At 38.9% G+C, this 16,007-nt stretch overlaps 1 protein-coding gene across 1 annotated transcript in view; it reads left to right on the top strand.

Moving 5' to 3' along the window:
* Nucleotides 1-13,710, top strand: part of LOC140377176 (multiple PDZ domain protein) — a 28,157-nt gene extending 14,447 nt beyond the window's left edge. The window contains 24 exon segments of the mRNA XM_072462503.1: nucleotides 923-1,381; nucleotides 3,396-3,581; nucleotides 4,094-4,271; nucleotides 4,744-4,854; nucleotides 5,098-5,157; nucleotides 5,425-5,487; nucleotides 6,414-6,513; nucleotides 7,393-7,601; nucleotides 7,842-7,933; nucleotides 8,014-8,125; nucleotides 8,268-8,360; nucleotides 8,916-9,041; nucleotides 9,043-9,414; nucleotides 9,508-9,591; nucleotides 10,105-10,298; nucleotides 10,587-10,734; nucleotides 10,810-10,881; nucleotides 11,052-11,175; nucleotides 11,260-11,285; nucleotides 11,350-11,472; nucleotides 11,652-11,756; nucleotides 12,209-12,309; nucleotides 12,752-12,875; nucleotides 13,028-13,710. Coding sequence (XP_072318604.1) covers nucleotides 923-1,381; nucleotides 3,396-3,581; nucleotides 4,094-4,271; nucleotides 4,744-4,854; nucleotides 5,098-5,157; nucleotides 5,425-5,487; nucleotides 6,414-6,513; nucleotides 7,393-7,601; nucleotides 7,842-7,933; nucleotides 8,014-8,125; nucleotides 8,268-8,360; nucleotides 8,916-9,041; nucleotides 9,043-9,414; nucleotides 9,508-9,591; nucleotides 10,105-10,298; nucleotides 10,587-10,734; nucleotides 10,810-10,881; nucleotides 11,052-11,175; nucleotides 11,260-11,285; nucleotides 11,350-11,472; nucleotides 11,652-11,756; nucleotides 12,209-12,309; nucleotides 12,752-12,875; nucleotides 13,028-13,174 — 3,409 coding nt within the window. The 3' untranslated portion in view covers nucleotides 13,175-13,710.
* Nucleotides 13,711-16,007: the final 2,297 nt, after the last annotated feature.

The raw sequence follows: 16,007 nt of genomic DNA, 5'->3' as shown, positions 1-16,007 counted from the left end.
TTAACTGTAAGAGCTGACTAGAATTACAAATGTGTCTTCAAACAATATCAACATTTTCCTCAGCAGCTGACGTTGTTTAGTACTTACCGTTTTGCATTACCACAGCCATAAAACCACAAAATTAGTTCAATGATTATGACCAGAATGGACTTTTGGACGGACATTGGCACACATTTGTATTTATTTTTTTGATGGGCAATGTTCATCTCGGTTTTAAGGTTTTCTAGGATTTTCAACAAGTGACAAAGGTATGCTTCAAGGACATCCAGGCGGTAATGAAAAATGGTGATCTTTGGTGACGTGTCGTCAATGCACAAAAACCAACACACTTTTATAATTAAAAATGTCTCTATTAAATAGAACATGTCTCAATGGACCTCACTGAGCTCCAACAAGTTTTAGCCTGCTGGCCTTCATCAGGGAGTCAAACAGAATTCAAATGTACCTTGTGACGACACATATATACAAGTATTCCACCACAAGATAGGAGTGTTAAGCCCAGTACAAAATGACAACATTTAAAACTGTAAATAATGGAGAAAAGTGTTTAAAATGTGTATTTTTAAACACATATGGGATTTTGATATTGTGATATTGTTATTCTTTATTTTGTGATACAGCTTACTGAATTCTTTTTCGTTTTATAAATATGAGAATACGAATGTATTTAGCACTGAAGGGAATATCTAAATTACTTTTCCATCATATTCTAATTAACTGTAGTTTTGTTAAGTCCCATGTTAGCACTGAAAGCAGACAGATTGGTCTTAAACCATAGTATTATCTATCTATTTCTCATTTACTGGCAGACATATTAATCCTCCATCTGATGTTGAAAACCAAGGCATTTCATTTGTTTGTTCTCATTTGGGAGAATGCTCATTTATATTTTGTTCTGTCTCCATGCCTTCCATACCCACAGGATAACGTATGTCCCGGCTAATCATGTGGACGAGCACCGCGGTCGGCTGTGTCTGCCCCCTCTGGCCTCCATAACAGTAGACAGTCCCTCCCCTTCGCCCACACCCCCCACCCCTTCACCAGAACCTCCAACAGGACACTGCAGATCCCCGGGGCCCATCAGACCTTCTCTTATAACCTCACCGTCTGCTCCAACCATCCACAAACCATCTACATCAACCCACCTCAAACCTCCGGCCACCGCAGAGCCTGTCGAACCGCCCGCATCAGTCCACCTGAAACCTCAACTCACAGCCGAACCATTAAAACCATCTCCGTCAGTCTGCGCTAACCCTCCAGTGAATGTGGAGCAAGTGAACCCATTTTCATCAGTTCCCCTTGAAACCGCCAAAACATCGGCACCTTTCAAAGCTCCATTCAAATCCATTGTCCCCACCATCACCCCCGCTTCAGACACCAGGTAATGTAACACGCACAAACCAGTATTAATGGTCACCCAGTCTCACTTATAGACCCTATAGAGTAGTTCCACTCTGATTCAAGTGTTTTAAAGTTTTTAAAGTTGGCAAAAGGCTCCTCCACAATTCAAAACCTGATATGTCTCAACTTTCTGCCCCAGGGTCGGTCAACATAAATCCCTCACTATAGCTTTACTACAATACATTGGCTGTGTTACATTTTATACTGGGGAGCAGCCATGCATTCTGTGGCATGTTAATCCCTTAATGTTCCCACTATATAGGCTTTTGACTTTTATTGCAGCTCGGGTTTTATGGCTGTAACACATAACACATTCAGCCATCCGCTGTGCTAATGATCTGAGTTATTATCTGTCACTTTAATTAAGCGTATCCACCAGGAAACAACATGTTCCATTGTGCAGCTGCCACGCTTTAGTCCACATTTTTCGCTCCTCTCCTTTGGCTGCTGTGAATTTTGAATCTCTGAGTTATATTTAGCCATTCGCTTATGGATTTCAGTGCTGACTGTCAGCGAAAATGAATTGTTTCGCTTCTGTCTGTCCCTGCTCCATCTTGGTGCCTGCTCTTCTCTCCACCCGCGCACATTCCCCTCTCTCTCTACAGTGTGCAGCCTTTTCTCAACCTTATCGCTCCGTACATTGTCATTTCTCTGCCAGGCCCTTCACTCTCTGTGTTTACATGTGTCCCTCATTCACGTTGCAACTTCTCTCATTTACTCTGTCAGTCTTCTGGTGCTCACTCCACTCCTTCCGTCCCATGGAGCTGTTTGTTTTGCCCTCTCCTTTAGCTTTGACTGGATGTTGCCTCCTGCGGTGGAGATAGCACTATCCTTCACCTCTTGTTACAGCTTTCGTTATTAAACGTATTCATGAAAAACGTATTCATGAAAAATTCCACTTCCTCCTCTTTCCCATACACTGATTTGTATAGTATAGAGTTCGGTTTATACATTGACATACCATAATGTGAGAATAGCCATGCTCACAGAGATACAAGTTTAAGTGTGACCTTGCTGCCTTTAAAGTGTATTTTCAAGGCTCTTTGACTTCAAAAGCTGCCCAGGCCGGACATTATACAGTATATAGTAGTTGTTGACTACTTGTCATTCTCTGTCAGTACTTGAAAAAAGAACAGCTCCAAAATACTGTACTCTGATCAAGCACAACATTATGACCAGCTGCATTTTACTGGTGGTTGTTTGGTTGACTTTTGGTTGACTCATTTTGAAACCCTAATTAAATGTGCATTATTTCATATGACATTAAACAACTTAAATGGCTGCATGGGCCCGCTACTACTGACTGACTGCTACTACTGACTACTACAGCTTTCATTGAACCAGTTTTGATACTTACTGTCCTTGGCAAACTGGGAATACGCCATAAAGAGATTCAGTTTTGTTTGAAGTGAAGAGCTGAAATGTTATCCTTGTTAGTATTTACTGCTGCTTGTATTTTTGTCTTTGAGGACAATATCTTCATGAGATAAGAGTGTAAATCTTAGTTACTATAGTAACTAGAGGAAGTAATGTTGAAGTAGTTGAAAGTGTCACTGCACCTCTCTGTGGTAATGATGTTTTGCATTATTTGTCATACATATTATAATTCACATCACTGTAGTCATGTATGCATGTCACTTGTAAACAGAATCTCAGGATTTAAAATACCTGTTTGGTCGGGTTTTATCTGTTATTTAGCTAAATATTCAGTTTGGTCGTTGATGAAATCAATCAAAGGAAAACATTTTGTTTTTGTTGACTTAATTGGTTTAAAATTAACCATTGTAGCTTTAAACAAAGAGTTGTTTGATGTGGAAATTGTAGCTTATTTGCTTCTCTATCTGAATGATATAAAATTGCACAGTTGCCATAGCAATTCACATTTCTATATTTATAATAGGCCAAAGTTCTCAAATTGTTAAATTGTTGCATACAGCAGGAAGTTGAGATGCATGAATACAGTAAATGTGTACAATGTCTTTGTTTTTTATCAGTTGGCAGATTCGAAAAACAAGTGTGGACGCAACAGAGCATGGACATAAAGACAATACAGAACAAATCAAGGACAGAGATGGAAAATTACCTAAATTGGAAACAGGGCTTAAAGTAGATGAAACAGATCCGGCAGCTAAGGAGGAATTCCACCCTCGCTCGGTTGTGTCCTGGGAGCACCCTAGAAGGTCAGTAAATCAGTCATATTAGTAACATTTGTATATATTTTCCCTCCTCCCTCTGGTATGCCCTTATATCGTTCCTGTGAAGAGCTTAGGAAAAGCTAGCATTGTTGATGTGGTGTTTGCAGCAGGGGCAGGAACTGCACAGAGCATAAGCAACACACTTATTTCTCAGTCTGTATTTATGACTGCACCCGGCCCAGATAAATCACATAAGCCACAGTCCGTGTAAGTCTAGCTATTGTGCATGTCTCCCTGGTAGGTATAATAATCCATTGTTTGTACTTAATCTCTGGAACTCTACTCTGAGCTGCAGATAGAGAAAAGATGAAAGGGTAAAAAAGAAGGCATACCCGCCGGATTCATTTCCCCTCTTGTGCATTTCTGCCACAATCTTTCAAATTAAGTAGGTCTTCATCAGGCTTTCAGACACACCACATCTATCTTAACTGTACCTATGGCCTAAGTGGGATTTTCGTGGCCCCTAATGTAGCCTGTATGCCTTCTCTTTGCTTTAGTGTGCATTTGATTCGAGCGCCAGGGCAGTCCCTGGGCATCAGCATTATGGGAGGCAGAGGCATGGGCCGCAGACTGAGCAGTGGAGACATGATGAGGGGGGTGTTCATCAAGCACATCAGCCCCGACAGCCCGGCAGCACTTAATGGCACCCTCCGGATTGGAGACAGGTTACTGGAGGTAGGTCCCTGTGGGTGTGCGGTGGTGGAGGCAGAACTGAAAGTAGCTCAGTTATTGCGGCTAGATTGTATGGGTTTTCAGGGTAAATGTAATGCAGTGTTCCCCCGTAAATGAATACTATGTAAAGAAAAATGCTATTGTGGCAGATTGACCATTGAGAAAAAAAAACAATCAGAAATTCAATAGATACAATTGACAATCCTACTATACACTAATCAAGTAGTGTTTCTTTTTCTGTGCGTACCCTTACTAAGGTCCAACGTTGCTAGGCTAGAATCCACATAATTGACCTAATGGGGGTGCAGAATCGCATGGGTTTAGGCAATAAAACAGAAAAGTACTCGTTGAATTACTAATAAACTGGTCTAGACTGCTGTGGTGTTCGGGAAAAATAGACTCGCTCTCAGGCTTGTGTGATTTTAAAGTTTCATCTTCTGAATCATTACGGTATACATCATCGAATGTGCTTCAGGTTGGTGGTGTGGATCTCAGAGAAGCCAGTCATGAACAGGCAGTGGAGGCCATTCGCAAAGCTGGAGAATCTGTGGTGTTTCTGGTGCAGTCAGGACAACAAAGATGCGAGGTAACTCATAATCGAAAAAGACCAGATAGCATGGAGCTGGTTTAGATTTACCACGCAAGAATTAAGGAAGCGTCAGTGTTTTTTTTTATAGATAAAGATACTATAATATGCATAACTGTCTACCTTATTATAAAATTGTGAAAGCTAGCGCCATGTACCACAGCAATAGTACCTATAGACCGTCTTCCTGGGAGGCACACAGATATAAATTTGCCAACTCTGCATCTTGTATTTCGCCCACAGTCTCCTATGCACAGTAACAATGAGCGACTAACTCCACAGTCCAACTCCCACGGAAATAAGGTAAAAATCATTTGGTAAATCTATTTGTGGCATTGTCGAAACTTTCTGTCTATATTTTAGTATAGAAAGTTTGGAGTCACATACAACAATGGTAAAGTAACGATCGGACGCCCTAGTTTCTCACTTACTCATCGGAAGGTGATATGAGTACACCGTAATAGTTATGTTCACCTTTGTAGCTACCAAAATAAACTGTAGTGTATTTAGAAATGTACTAGTTTATTTTATTCATACATAGGTGTGTATGTGTTTCCTTTATAACCGTAGGAACCCCACAGTTTGTTCCATAACCTCTCCCCCACCAATCCCTACACTCCCACTCCCTTTAAGGTGGGTATTGTTATATATTTTATGTGTGGTGATGTAGTGTTCAGGTGTAGCATTATGAACAAACACATATAATAATTCCGTAGTTTATTTTATTTATTTTAATTTATTTCTAATGTATTTTTAATTTATTTAATGTATCTAATGTATCTTATTTATTTATTGTATTTATTTTATTTAAGGTATTTTATTTATTGTATTTTATTGTATTTTATTGTATTTTATTGTATTTTATTTATTTTATTTATTTTATTTATTTTATTTATTTTATTTATTTAATTATTTTACTTATTTCATTTTATTTATTTAGGGACAGTGCATAATATACACTAACCTTAACAGGAAAAATGCATTGTACCCGCAACAAGAGAGAGTCAGTATGTGGCCTAAAATATTTTTGTGATGGCTAAAATTTGGCTCTTGTGGGACGTTTCCTTATGACACTAAATTACATGAAGGAACATTAGTCTGGAGGCAGAAATAGCTCAACTGTGATGAAATACACAAGGTGCTCATAGTGTTATGCCTGACTGTGGTTTGTTTTCCAATTACCACTCACACTTAATTATAATGCATATTTCGATAGCGATCCCTTGGAATTACAATCCCTCACATCCACCTTGTTTGTTTCAACCCCTTGTTTTCCTCTTTGATGCATAGCTCTCAAAATAGACAGTAGTCCTTTCTTTTGAAGTTACTTTCCACATACTTGTTAGCTGGCTGAAAACTACTGCACCATTCTGGTCATCTTTCATGTTATTTTCAACCTAGATTGAAACCATGTTCATTAATTCATCTTTCTAATTTTTGATCGCAACACTTCAAGCACATCAAGAAAAGCCTCAGGGGTAGTCCAACTCATGCCCGAAGGACCCCCGAGGCATCGCGTTCTCTGCCTGTTCAATAATGCAGCATCACTTCTCCCTTAGGTGCCCTCACCAACACTGCAGAGAGCGGATCGCAGGAGCCCCCTGACTGTCCCATCAAAGACGCAAGTGGCAGCAGACGATGAGGAGGACACTGGCAGGAGTAAGTGTGAAACAATGGGGACACAATGAGACACAAGAACGCGCAATTTTGAGTCCGTGATAAGCGCTACATCAATTTATCATCACAAAACCTGGGTAAAATGCATCTATGCTTAAAGATGGAGACGCTGTTTCTTTGCTTGGAATCTTACACAGTATTAAACTCATTAAACCTATATCGCCTCCACAGAGAGCACGTTACATGCCAGATCTATGAAGAGGCACATCCGCTCACAGCAATAACCATGTTTTGTCAGTTCATAAAAGCAAGATAGGAAAGTCCAGGCTGTGTCACTTTCCAGGTAAAGCAATGAGGAGGTTGCGGACCCCTGTCAGAAAGGTCTCAGAGTTACTTGCATCATTTAGAGTTGAGTTGAGTAAATTCGCTTTTCTGCATGTTCACTTCACTTTAGATGAGCTGGTTTATTCTATCTGAGTGGTTTGTTTAACGTGTGTATGTTGTAGTCAGTTTCAATACCACACAATGATAATTAAAAATGTATCTTTTAAGTACATTTTCTAGTTTTGCTACTAGTTGTAGCAAAACTAGATTTTGATACTTTTGACAACATCAGTATTTTTTTTATACAGGCTAATGACCCCATACTTATACCGTACAGTTTTTATTTAAAACAGTCGTCCACACCCTGCACTCATAGTTTTTCCATATTATGCTGCATTATGGTGGGACATGGGACATAGACATCTGTCATCATCTCAACATGGCTGACATTTCCTTCCAGGCAAATTGTACACACACGGGCAGCTCGAGGGTGTAGGGCTCCACACATAGTGTCGGTCATTACATGCTGCATGTCTCTATTTTTTTGTGACTTCCCATCATCCCTTCTGCTAACAACCTCCTGTTTGCTAACCATAGAAAAGATGCTTCAACGCTATGGCAGCTTGTCTGGGAAGCTCCATATGATTGAGCTGGAGAAGGACCCGGACGCTCAGGGGCTGGGGATCCGACTGACGGGGAACAAGGATGGCTCCAGGGCCCGGATGAGTGTCTATGTGGAGCACATAGACCCTGAAGGGCCCGCTGCTTTAGATGGGAGGATCATGGAGGGAGACGAACTGCTGGAAGTAAGGCATCCCACAAAAAGATACACCTGACTTGACAAGGTTGATTTGAACTAATATTAAATTATTACAAACAATGGAAAGACCGATTTGTTTATTTCTATCATTATTGACACGCTCAAGCTTTATTTAATATTCAAAATGTTCATATTCTCATATATTTATGTCAATCTGTAGCAGTTATGTAGCAGCAATAAATGAAAAGAATAAAAAATAGGCATCCAAAGGCATTGTGTTCTTCAGATCAATGGTCAGATCTTGTATGGCCGGAGTCACCAGAATGCCACCACCATCATCAACAACGCTCCTGCCAAGGTCAAGATCATCCTTATTAGGTAACATGTCTTCCCAAGCACACAGACTAGAAAGTGGTCAGCAGAAAATATATGCCTTGTTTTTATGCCGTTTTGTCCAGGAATAAAGCCGCTTTAGGTCAAACTGGATCCTGCCCAAGAACACCGTGTGAGGACAGTGTGAACTGCCAGTCAAACTGCACGGGTTCACCCAAAGACGTCCTCTCACCTCAGGTACAAACTACCTCTGAGTTACTTACACAAAGGTATTCTTCTGTGGTGACAAAAGTATCCGTTTATGCATTTCGAGTTAGTAGCTTGATATTCACTATTTATTACTGTCAGGTTAACAATGTATTATCTTTAAATACTCTAGGACCACAAGGTACTTAATCCATGTTTGGGTGAAGATAATGTTGATGAAGGAGTCACTGTCGATTCTCTCACTCAACAAAAAACTGCCAGTAAGGTGAGACATGGGGTATGTCTATGTGAAATGGGGGAAGAGAGAGGGTAGAGACATTCGGCAAATGGTCAAGGCAAGGATTCTAACCCACACATGTACAAGCAGCACCACCGGCGAGCATTGACGTATTTCGAAGCAGAAATTATGTTTTTGTGTGACATTATTCTGACGACTACATTTAAAACCGTTGATAATACTTATATTTTTATTTCCTTTAAAATATTTAAATGATTATATATGGAAAATAATAACTATTTTTATGAGCATTAACCTTCACACACATTTAACATTGCCATTGCAATCCAGTTCTTAAAATTGGCCTGGTCAATTAACAGGCATGCTACATTGGTGGTAATAAGCACAGTGTGAAAATCGACATGGTAAGTAATGCTAATTTAGCTTCCATTCCAGATACATTATAATGAGTACATATTAAGGTTGTCATGCTTATAATATAATTTACTAATAGGCTTTCATGTTGACACTCGCGCTCATGCTGCATATGTGATAATCATTCTGACTTCCCCTCTCATGTCAACATTATGCTTATGTGTCTAGGATGGAAGAACAAAGGTTGGAGACAGAATTGTAGGAGGCAGTGATGGACCTGCATCTTCAAGTGACAAGGCGGACAAGGCACGCTGTCAAAAACACACAAACGCAACATCAAGGTCATTCTGATTAAATAATGTAATATTCTCACTGTCTTTTCTGTAAGCAGGTGTCAAGTCGGATTTGTAATCACGGGGCCACTGCCATACTGCCAGGGAGCCTTTCCAAAACCCCCTCTCTGCCTCCTCCCACCTCCATAACATGCCCAACATCTCTCTCTTCACTTTCCTCCATCAGTCCCTCTAACTCGGCCTCCTCCACATCACAAATCCCCAACACAACGCACCCTGCAACAAAAATGCATTCTGAAAGGCTAAAGTCTTCACCAGTCTCTACTGACCCACAAAACGGCCCTATAATGCCCGGCAAAGAAATGGCAATAGAAATCCACAAAGGGAACATCGGGCTAGGGCTGAGTATTGTTGGAGGATGTGACACTTTGTTGGTGAGTCTCTGTCAATAAAGGTTTTAATGGTAACAGACTGCATTGCTTTGATTCTATTAAGAATATAAATATGTTATGTTTTTTGTCCACCAGGGGGCAGTGATAATCCACGAGGTGAATAATGGAGGCGCAGCACAAAGAGACGGAAGGCTGCAGGCTGGAGACCAGATATTAGAGGTAGAATGAAAACATAAAGATTAATACAAACACTGACTGCACAACAACTGGATGGCATTCATTTATTAGGATGTATAGGATAAGATATTAGGGATATTACTGTTGAATGTCAACATTTAGTTTGCTGATATTAGCCATATTATTTATTATTTTGAATGAGAAGAACTATAGGTTTGTAGTTTTCCTGAGTTTAGGCTTGTCACTGTTATGTAATTGATTAAAGAAGACATTATAGGCATTTTGGGGTATTTAGATTTAAATTATAATTAAAACTAACTTATATAATATTGTTGTAACATAAGCTCGTAAAAGTTAATTTTGCATGATATTTTGCTAAATCTATATATACACCTATATTTATCTATATAGATATACCTCTATCAGTTAAAATAGATTGATACTTTACAATAGACATTCACAATACATTATTATAACTTCATATTATGAATTGTCCCTGCATGCCCATTTGCAGTTTGCTCACATTTACATGGGTGCTCATCTTGTCTGATACAGGTGAACGGTATTGACCTGCGACAGGCCACTCATGATGAGGCCATCGGAGTTCTGCGTCTCACCACACAGAGAGTGTCTCTGTGTGTGTTCCGACACCAGGAGGCCTACCGGGAGGAGGACCTGTGGGACGTGTTTAGTCTGGAGCTGAGGCCTCGGCCCGGAGAGGGACTAGGGTTTACTATTGTGGGCAAAAGGTAAGTGTACCGTATACTTTATTAACATAAATATACATATACCACGATAGAAAAATACACACCAGAACTAGGAAATAAATGTTTTATTGCCAAAATACAATGAAGCCAACCGCATAGAGGTAATAACATGCCTGCAGTGTATAAGGGCAGATTTTATTGCCATGTCTGTCCTTTATAGTGAAGTGTGACATTATGCAAAACAGGTGCACGGGTTATTTAATGCAGTATATTTTATTGCCATGAAAAAAGACAGACTTCGACCTCTGTTTTTCTTTTTTTTCCTGACAGTAATGACACGGGCATCTTTGTGTCAGATATCATTAGAGGAGGAATAGCGGATTCGGATGGCAGGTTGTTGCTAGGTGACCAGATCCTGTCAATCAATGGGGAAGATGTTCGAGCAGCCTCCCAGGATCATACTGAGAAACTTCTACAGGTCTTAGTTATTTCACACAATTGTATCTATTAACAGGTTTTAAATGGCATTTAATGTGTGGAAATGTGATTTTAGAAATGCAGTGTCATAGTTCACTTGGAAGTGGCTCGCTTCAAAGCTGGTCTGCAGTACTCACAGCGAAGCCAGGTAACATATTTTCCTTACTGTTTATGTGTGTGTGTGTTGGGTTTTCCTGTAGTAAATGTAGTAAATATGTTCACCGGTGTTTTGTCCCTCTCAGACATTACACAGAATATAGTTTGTAGCTGATTTTATTTTGTGATGCATGTTTTAACAGTAGTACTTTGTGAACCTAGGAGTACTTTAAGTTATGTTTTATCCAGAGCGAAGACTCTGATTGTTCAACTCTGACGCCGACCAGTGGATGTGACGCATCACTTGGCCACCAGGCGGAGACAGAAAACAAAACAGGGAGCTACAGTGAGTACGCTTCTCAGTTTACGCAGGTAATTGTCCTATTAATTACATCCATATCTGATTACACTTACACTTATGCTTTGGCAGATATACGAAGGGTTACAATGCACAAGGTAAGAACAAATATCCATAATCATTATTGTCTAGAGGTGTAGACACTGTTTTGTGCTGCTATAGGGTCCATATGACTCTCTGGGCATCTGTGTGGCTGGAGGACCAGGAAGTCCCCATGGCAACGTACCCATTTTTATTGCTACAATGGATACTGACGGTTTGGCTGCCAAAACACAGCAATTACAGGTGAGGAGTGCCAATGGACATGAGTATTGTTCTCTTTATAGGGTAATCATTGATTCATAACATGTTATATTTTGTGGCAATAACATTAGGTCGCATCTCTTTTTTAAGGTTTAGAATTGTAATTTTTTGTTAGTTTGTATAGTTATTGTTAATTTGTTGAAGTTTGATTCTTGCTTTAGACAGGAGATAGGATCGTCAGTATTAATGATGTGTCCACAAAGGGAATGACTCACATCCATGCCGGAGCCCTGCTGAAAACCACCACTGGAAGTGTCAGTCTGGAGGTAAACGTGACAGCACAATGTTCATTACTGTCTGAAAACTGCGGCAGAGTCATGTGTCACATTGAGCCTTCTCAGTCATGTCTGCACTGACACAATGACATAGATTTAATAGACGTGAAAGAGAAACAATTGGTGCAATGGCATCTTATTGTTCAGAGGGAGACATCACATAATTCTGTTCAATTCATTCATCTTCAATCTTTTGAAATAAGCCAAACACTGTCATTAAATGATAATTAGGCGTATGACACTGATTTATACATGAGTCTAAATTAAGACTGTTTTTGCATTCACTATTGTGCATGAATTGCATACATTATAACAGTATAATATGATACATCTACAATATATCTTAACATTGCATTCCCTAAAGTTTATCCTATTGAGACACATCGTAAACTGTATATCTATTTTTACAAATTGCCACAAATGAAACATGTGAATGTTTTCAGGTGTCATCGTGCGTGAGTGAGTGCACCACATGGGAGCCCAGTGAAAGCCCTTCAGCTCCATTAGAACCCAGCAGCTTACCACTTCGCAACAGCAAACTATGGTAAAGTCAGATTAACTATGGGTTATAATAATGTAATGTATGTCCGACTACCACTACTATTATTATTTGTCTAGCTGGTCGGAACAGTTCATGAACGCACTATATTTTGGGCTAATTGAAATGTGTTGCCTCACTCATAAACACACTTGATTCATGCCATGTACATCGACACTGAAGGCAACAGCAGAATTCACACTGGCGACCTTGGACGAGCTACTACAAATATATTATTATATTATTAGTTGTACTACTACTACTATGACAGATCATTCTTACTGCTTTAAGTGGATTCTAATAACTACTTTTGACTTTTGTTTCCATAAGTTTAAATAACATGCACCTATACTCTTATTCATTTGATCTTTAATGGCAGTTACTTTTAGGTACTAAAAAGGCCATTGTATTCCGTTTCAGCAGCCTATGTTGTCTTTATGTCTTACAGTGCTCGCAAGTATAAGACTATCAGCCTAGAGAGAGGCTCTTCTGGTCTTGGCTTCAGCATAGTGGGAGGGTTTGGAAGCCCCCATGGAGATTTGCCTATCTATGTGAAAACTGTCTTCAACAAGGTGAGACATAATCCTTCAGGGACAGGTCTTTTATGATCATTTCACTCCAGAAACCTGTTAAAATGCACATCCTTTACAATTGACTTATGTTTCACAAACCTGATCAAAATGGTATTGTTTACTGTAAATGCACTGTGTTATATTTTTTACAGGGTGCAGCCATAGAAGATGGTCAGCTAAAACGTGGAGATCAAATTATTGCCGTGAACGGACACTGTCTTGAAGGAGTCACTCATGCTGAAGCTGTAGAAATACTTAAGAAGACCAAGGGAACTGTGGTCCTCACTGTGCTGTCTTAGGGCAAAATGAATAAAATATCAATAAATAAAGGTAGGCTAAACAAAAACAGCCATGTAAGCTCTTACAGAACCAGTATCATTGTTAGCATTTTACATGAACTACTGTATATGTGCATGGAACCCGCAAACACAAGGTACATTCTTTTAATGTGGATTTAGAGGTGGATATGGCAACTTTATATGGATATCTAACCACCAATGCAGCATAGTTTATAAAGACTTTTGTTCAAATGGTTTAACTTTAATATCATTTCCATAGGCACCTTTCATGATAATCTATGAAAGCAAGAGATAGTAACAGTAAGTTTGTCAAAAGACCTGAACCATGCCAAGTGCTTCTGCCAATACATTTTTATATGGGCGTTACTATGATTTATTTTAATGATTTCTGTCCATGTGCTGTTGTATGTGTGCAAATAATTGACAGAAGTAAAAATAGTACTAATGTGTAGCCTATTGTGTAATATATATTTACGTTTTAGAAATAGCAGCAACAATAGCCATCATAAATAAAGTTCTTTGCTTTTATCTGTAAATACTAACGTGTGGCTTATTCATCTTTATTCATCTTTATCTTGTTTTTAGCCATATTGTTACTGTGTTATGTACAGTCTTAATGTGAAGCTTCATACCTGTGCTGTTTTGTAAGTGTGATGTTTTCTCATTCTTTTTCAACTGTCTATGAACAACAAAACTTATAATAATATTAATGATTATAATAGTATATTGTATTAAATGGTTGTTCTTGTCTACTATACACATTTATTGGCTATTCTTTCCAAGACTTAAAATAGTTTTAATCCCAAACAGAGAAAGCATGTGACAAGCATGGAGCATCTGTTGCCATTTTGTTAAAATGTACAGAGTTTTACAAATCGACAAATAATAGTTTTACATGGAGTACAGATTTTCTACCTGATTCCGCATGGAACCAAAATTACCCTTAATTAAGAGAGTTAGCAGAGGCAAACAATGCAATTGCACACAAATGTCTCATTTAGAATACAGGAGTTATCTGGGGAGATTCTGCTCAATGGCTCTGCATTAATCAAAGCCATCTGTTCACATTGTGAGCTTTATTGAAGTCCAGGCAACAGCGTCTGCTTTATCCTTCCCCAGATGAACCTCTTCCCATCTCAAAAGCTGGCACAAGCAGGATTTTAAGATACATACTGTAAGTTGTTAACATGACAAATACTGTAACCGAGAGAAAAAACAATGCATTATAATACATATAGAGCATATTAAAAGTAGGCCTGTCAAAGTGGTGATCTAGCTCTTCGAAATAAGACAAGCGGCCAAGCATTTGTTCTTTCCTCTCATATTTGTTCAGTTAGTGTACCCTGTATGAACACAAAGCACAGCCAAATGGCTGTAAATAGTCTTCTATTTCTCCCAGTTTTCCCCATGAGCCACTAGATGTGTTGCAGTTTGTTCATATTTCTAGCAATTGCTGACTCTGGCATTTCTTTGAGTTGAATTAAGCAAAGCACAAAAATAGGCTGTAGCCACATGGCATGAAGTAGATGGCCAATGGTTCTATAAAGAGGGCTGATAAATAAAGTATTGCATTCAGTCATGTTGACTTCGGTCAAACATATTTTTCTGCATGTCAGCGTAATCCCTCATTCATTCAGGAGTTTTCCATTGTAGAAAAAGGTTCAGTTGTAGTCATATGGAGTCCAGATGACTACAACTGATCCTTTTTCTACAATATTTTTCTGCACTTGACGCAGTAACGCACTTTCCCCACACGGAGGCAGTGTCTGTGTTCCAATAGACCACAGGGGCCTTCACTCGTTCAAATGGTTTGAAAACGTCAAGGGCCCTTTTCATCAAACCGACGGGCTAGTTCTGGTACCTTGAACATTTAGAGTTCCACTTCCTGCTTCATTCATTCCTTATGGGCAATTAGGCACGTCTGGCTAAAATAAACCAATTAACACACCGTGAGTTTGATAGACGATCACAGAAGCATGAAAATACTTCACCTGTTTGTAAAAGTAAGTGATTCTCTCTCTAGGCTAATGCTAACATACAATAAATGTATTCGATTATGTTAAAATAACACCACAAACTGAACAAAAAACACTCAACTTTGACTTCTCTGTACCTTTATCAAGTGTGTCTGTTTTATATTTATGTTCATTTGTGTTAGCCTTTAGCTTTGACATATAGAGTATACACCATATGTATACTCTACACAAATATTTAAATATACACATATTACATACACAGCAAATCTGACATTTTCAGGCAAATTTGCATGTTTGAAAACTCATACAATTCTGTGTTTTTTCTCACAAGAATAGCATGTTTTTTCTCTCACAAATGTTCTATTTTGTTCCTAGCAAATTTGCATGTTGAAAATATTGTAAATGTTCATGTTATTTTCTACTCTTTCAAACTTGCTAGATTTTCTTGCAGATTTGCATGTTTAAACTAAAAACATTGCCATTCCCCATCTTAATACGCCTTTGCACTAATAAATGGAGCAGGAAGTGGAGTTCTACATTTTTTACCTGGTCGGTTTGGTGAAAAGTGTGCCTGGATTAAAGTGATAAGCGAGTGGTAAGTCATTATTGTTAGGTCTTCTGTAAATGGTTGCAAATTGACTAGTTCTACCCAGTACTATCTTTCACAATGTTAAAGTAAGTTTGCTAAATAAGCCTATTCTGCAAGTGAAGAAAACTCCTATCACAGTTTTGCTTGTTTTTTTGCCATGCTGTAGGCTCCATTTATTGAAGCTCAGTTTGATCCAATGGAGACAGATTTCTGACCTGGCTAATGTTTTCATCCTATTATGAAGAAAACCAGTTAAATGCAAGCTGCA

This window comes from Eucyclogobius newberryi, unplaced genomic scaffold (assembly GCF_026437365.1).
Source record: "Eucyclogobius newberryi isolate DKJ021-1_F unplaced genomic scaffold, fEucNew1.0.hap1 SCAF_4, whole genome shotgun sequence".
Taxonomy (NCBI): Eukaryota; Metazoa; Chordata; class Actinopteri; order Gobiiformes; family Gobiidae; genus Eucyclogobius; species Eucyclogobius newberryi.
This window is presented reverse-complemented; position numbering and strand designations above follow the sequence as displayed.